At 31.2% G+C, this 3,669-nt stretch overlaps 1 protein-coding gene across 1 annotated transcript; it reads left to right on the top strand.

Annotated features, from left to right (window-relative positions):
- The first annotated feature begins 715 nt into the window (after window positions 1-715).
- LOC104107392 (protein TERMINAL FLOWER 1-like) lies at window positions 716-3,158 on the top strand. Its single transcript, XM_009616184.4, has 4 exons — window positions 716-967; window positions 2,126-2,187; window positions 2,702-2,742; window positions 2,832-3,158. Exons 1-4 carry the CDS (start codon window positions 770-772, stop codon window positions 3,050-3,052), a joined length of 522 nt encoding a protein of 173 aa, XP_009614479.1. The 5' UTR covers window positions 716-769; the 3' UTR covers window positions 3,053-3,158.
- The last annotated feature ends 511 nt before the right edge of the window (window positions 3,159-3,669 follow it).

Genomic DNA, 3,669 nt, shown 5'->3' with positions numbered 1-3,669 from the left:
TGAGAGCTATAGATTAATTTCCTATATGGAAGATAAGATTAATTAGAAAAGTGTTTGAATAAGCTAAGATGTGTTAGTACCAGTTTGTAATATCAAGCTAAAATTTTAGTGTCAATTTAAGGATAATTTTACTATGATTAGAAGACAAGTTATCATTCACAAATTTCTGAAAGGAACTTATAAGACTTTTTATTTTTATTTTTTATTGTACTTACATTTGTCAATTAAGTACATGTGACCCCTCCTAAAGGAAAAGAAAGTAGGGAAATTAAAGTACCAAGTTAGCGCATACTTAAAGCCAAGGTAAGCAAAATGGCAATTTTAAGGTGTTGTAGAGGAAACGTTTATAATTAAGTACATGTACTAAGATTTCATTATTTTCGTGGAAGAAATTTAGAATGTATTTAAACCATAAAACTTCATTCTCGTGCAAGTATTTTTGGTGATCAAGATAAGTATAGTTAACGTTGAACAATCTTCTTTGCTTACTATGTCTTGTATAAAACTAACAAAGAAAAATTCAGTTTATTTTTCAGGGGTAGGGTTACTTTTTTTAAAAAAAATATTCTATTTGAAGTTCCATAAGATCCCATTTTTAATTTGTAACTATATTGAGTAGATATTCCAAGACAGCAACTATAAATGAGGATCTATTTCACCGTTCAATCAAAATCTCTCACAAGCTAAGTTCCTAGCAATCCAAAAAAGATCTCTCTCTCTCTCTCTCTCTCTCTCTCTCTCTCTCTCTCTCTCTCTCTCTCTCTCTCTAATGGCAAGGAATGTAGAGCCTCTAGTTGTAGGGAGAGTAGTAGGGGATGTTCTTGATTCATTCAGTCCCAAAGTTAAAATGACAGTCACTTACAACAATAAACAAGTTTGCAATGGCCAAGAGCTCTTCCCTTCTGCAGTCACCATTAGACCTAGGGTTGAGGTTCAAGGTGGTGATATGAGAACTTTCTTCACATTGGTAACTTTTCTAAATTCTCCTTAAGGTTATTAACTTTTCATTTCTATATAGACACATCGAGGGTCAACAGAGACAACTCTATCTCACACAAGGTAGGGGTAAGGTATTCGTATACCCTACCCGGTCCACATGTGAGATCACACTGAATATGTTGTTGTTGTCGCATTTAGGGGGTACAAATGAAACTGACAAACTGCACTAATCTGATAATCCGAGTCAAATCGAGAAAAAATCCGATTATGGTTTGGTTTGATTTGGTTTGGTGTTGGAAAAAACCCCGACATATTTAGTTTTGTTTGGTTTTAACTAAAAAAAAGTCAAACCGAAACCAAACCAACCAGACATTATATGTGTAGAAATTTTAAATATATTTAATACATAAAAATATTTATGGTAGTGTAGTTTATAAATATTTCTTAAGATTTTTCATAGTTTATCTTTTAACGTATTATTTCAAACTTGGGCTTATAATTTTTGGATGCTCCAATAAGTTTTATAGTCCATAAATATTAGTAACTCAAATAAATCCTAAACCAAAATCAAATCAATACTAATGCTAATAAAAGACATTCAATTCAATTGTACTATGAATGAAAATAGTGTTGGATATATATTTTTTTTAGTTTTTCCACGGTTTAGATAAAATGTATAACTTATTTTTCTTTTAGTATGGTTAGTCATGTAAATAATCTTATTAATCATAATTTTAAATTATGTTTATTTTCATTATGGCTTATTAATAATATTTAATTTTTTGTGCAATTTTATTATCTTTATTGTTGAATATTTTAGTACAATGCCACGACTCATCTCATATTTATGTTATTTTATTGAAAAACACCTCATATAGTTCTGCCTCATTAGGATTAAAAAAATATTTGGAGCACAAATTTTACTTTTTGTGTTATGAAGACTTTATGAAAAAAAAAAAAAAAACCCGAAAACCCGAAACCTCAAGAAAAATCGAGATTAAAAAATCCGACTTTTATTGGTTTGGTTTGGTATTTAGATTTAATAACCCGATACAATTAGTTTGGTTTGGTAATTAGAAAATCCGAATCAAACCCCTAACCGTGTACACCCCTAGTCGTATTGGTATATAGACATCTTTGATAAATCATTAATCATGCATGATATTCTTCGATCTCCTTATTGTAGGTCATGACAGACCCTGATGTTCCTGGCCCTAGTGATCCGTATCTGAGAGAACATCTTCACTGGTATGCACTATATTCAAGAAAAGCTATGGAAAAAAATAACTAGATGAGATAGGTAAAAAAGAAAGGAGTTTAATTATTGTTTGATTTGCATTAATTATATTAAGTCATGCCATTATCTAGTAATAAACTGGTTATAAGGACATACACAAAAGGTATGGTCAACATATAATCAAAGAAAGAAAAGCATAAGCATCCTTATGCAAGCTGCCAATGTCATGTAAAATACTTCGCTAATAGACAAATATATATTACATTAGTTACCTAAAAGATAGGTATATAATCAGTGGGACTCCTAACTTAAAAAATAAGGTTAGTAATCTGCTATAACGATACACTGAGAATCGTCGTCGTCAGTTTATATAAGTTAAAAATTAATGTAGGTCATCACAACACTCACAAAGAGTGCCTCAATTGGGAAGAGTATGTTATATAGTTAGAATTTATGTTACATATGGAACCACAGTACTACAGCAGGATAACTCTTAAACATACTTCTTTACCATCATATTTGCAGGATAGTGACTGATATTCCAGGAACAACAGATGCCACCTTTGGTAAGCTCACTATTTTGGCATTTTCATTTTTCCTTCAATTTCTTTTAGTATATAGCTAGGTTGGTTTTTGACATGCTAATTTTGAGCAGGAAAAGAGTTGGTTAGCTATGAGATCCCAAGGCCTAATATTGGAATACATAGGTTTGTGTTTGTTCTGTTTAAGCAGAAATGCAGACAGTCAGTTAGTCCACATGATGTTTCCAGAGATCACTTCAACACTCGCAACTTTGCCAACGTAAACGATCTTGGCCCGCCTGTCGCCGCCGTCTTCTTCAATGCACAACGAGAGACCGCCGCCAGGAGACGCTAACAGTTGCTTTAGTACCCATCTTTCCCCGCCGTGGCGTTTGTTTGAAATTATTTATGCAGTGATTAGCATATGGTAATTAAGGATGTACGGATTGTTATGCGGTGATTAATAAATGCAGATTTTAATGTTTTATCGTAAATACTTTAATGATTTTTTCTTAACAGCCAATTAGATGTTAATTGCATAAGTTACAAAGTATTATTTTCTCTAGCCAAGCATAGTATTATCTTATACATGATTATTTTTTTCTTATCCTTCCAATACTAAATGACGATTTTACCAGAATCAGATTTTCAAAATTTTCAAAAACGGGAAATTTATAATTTAGTGTTTTTCTTTTTAATAATTTATAGGCGATATATACATCTATTTTAGTCCTTTGCTTTCTATAAGTTCTTAGTCCTATTAGATATTTTTATTTCAGTAGGAAATATATGAGTCTTATACGCGCGTATACTTCTTATTTTTATTTTTTACTTTATATAATATTGGTTTGAGATATATTTACTTGAGCAACATGGACAATAAAGACTTATATAATCGAATCCAAGACTGAAACATAATTATTATTGTAACAAAATGAGCTAGTCTTTTCGTCTGATATATTGAGCAAACGT

The sequence above is a fragment of the Nicotiana tomentosiformis genome, chromosome 2 (genome assembly GCF_000390325.3).
Source record: "Nicotiana tomentosiformis chromosome 2, ASM39032v3, whole genome shotgun sequence".
Taxonomy (NCBI): Eukaryota; Viridiplantae; Streptophyta; class Magnoliopsida; order Solanales; family Solanaceae; genus Nicotiana; species Nicotiana tomentosiformis.
The sequence above is the reverse complement of the archived record's forward strand: the minus strand, read 5'-3'. Positions and strand labels throughout refer to the sequence as shown.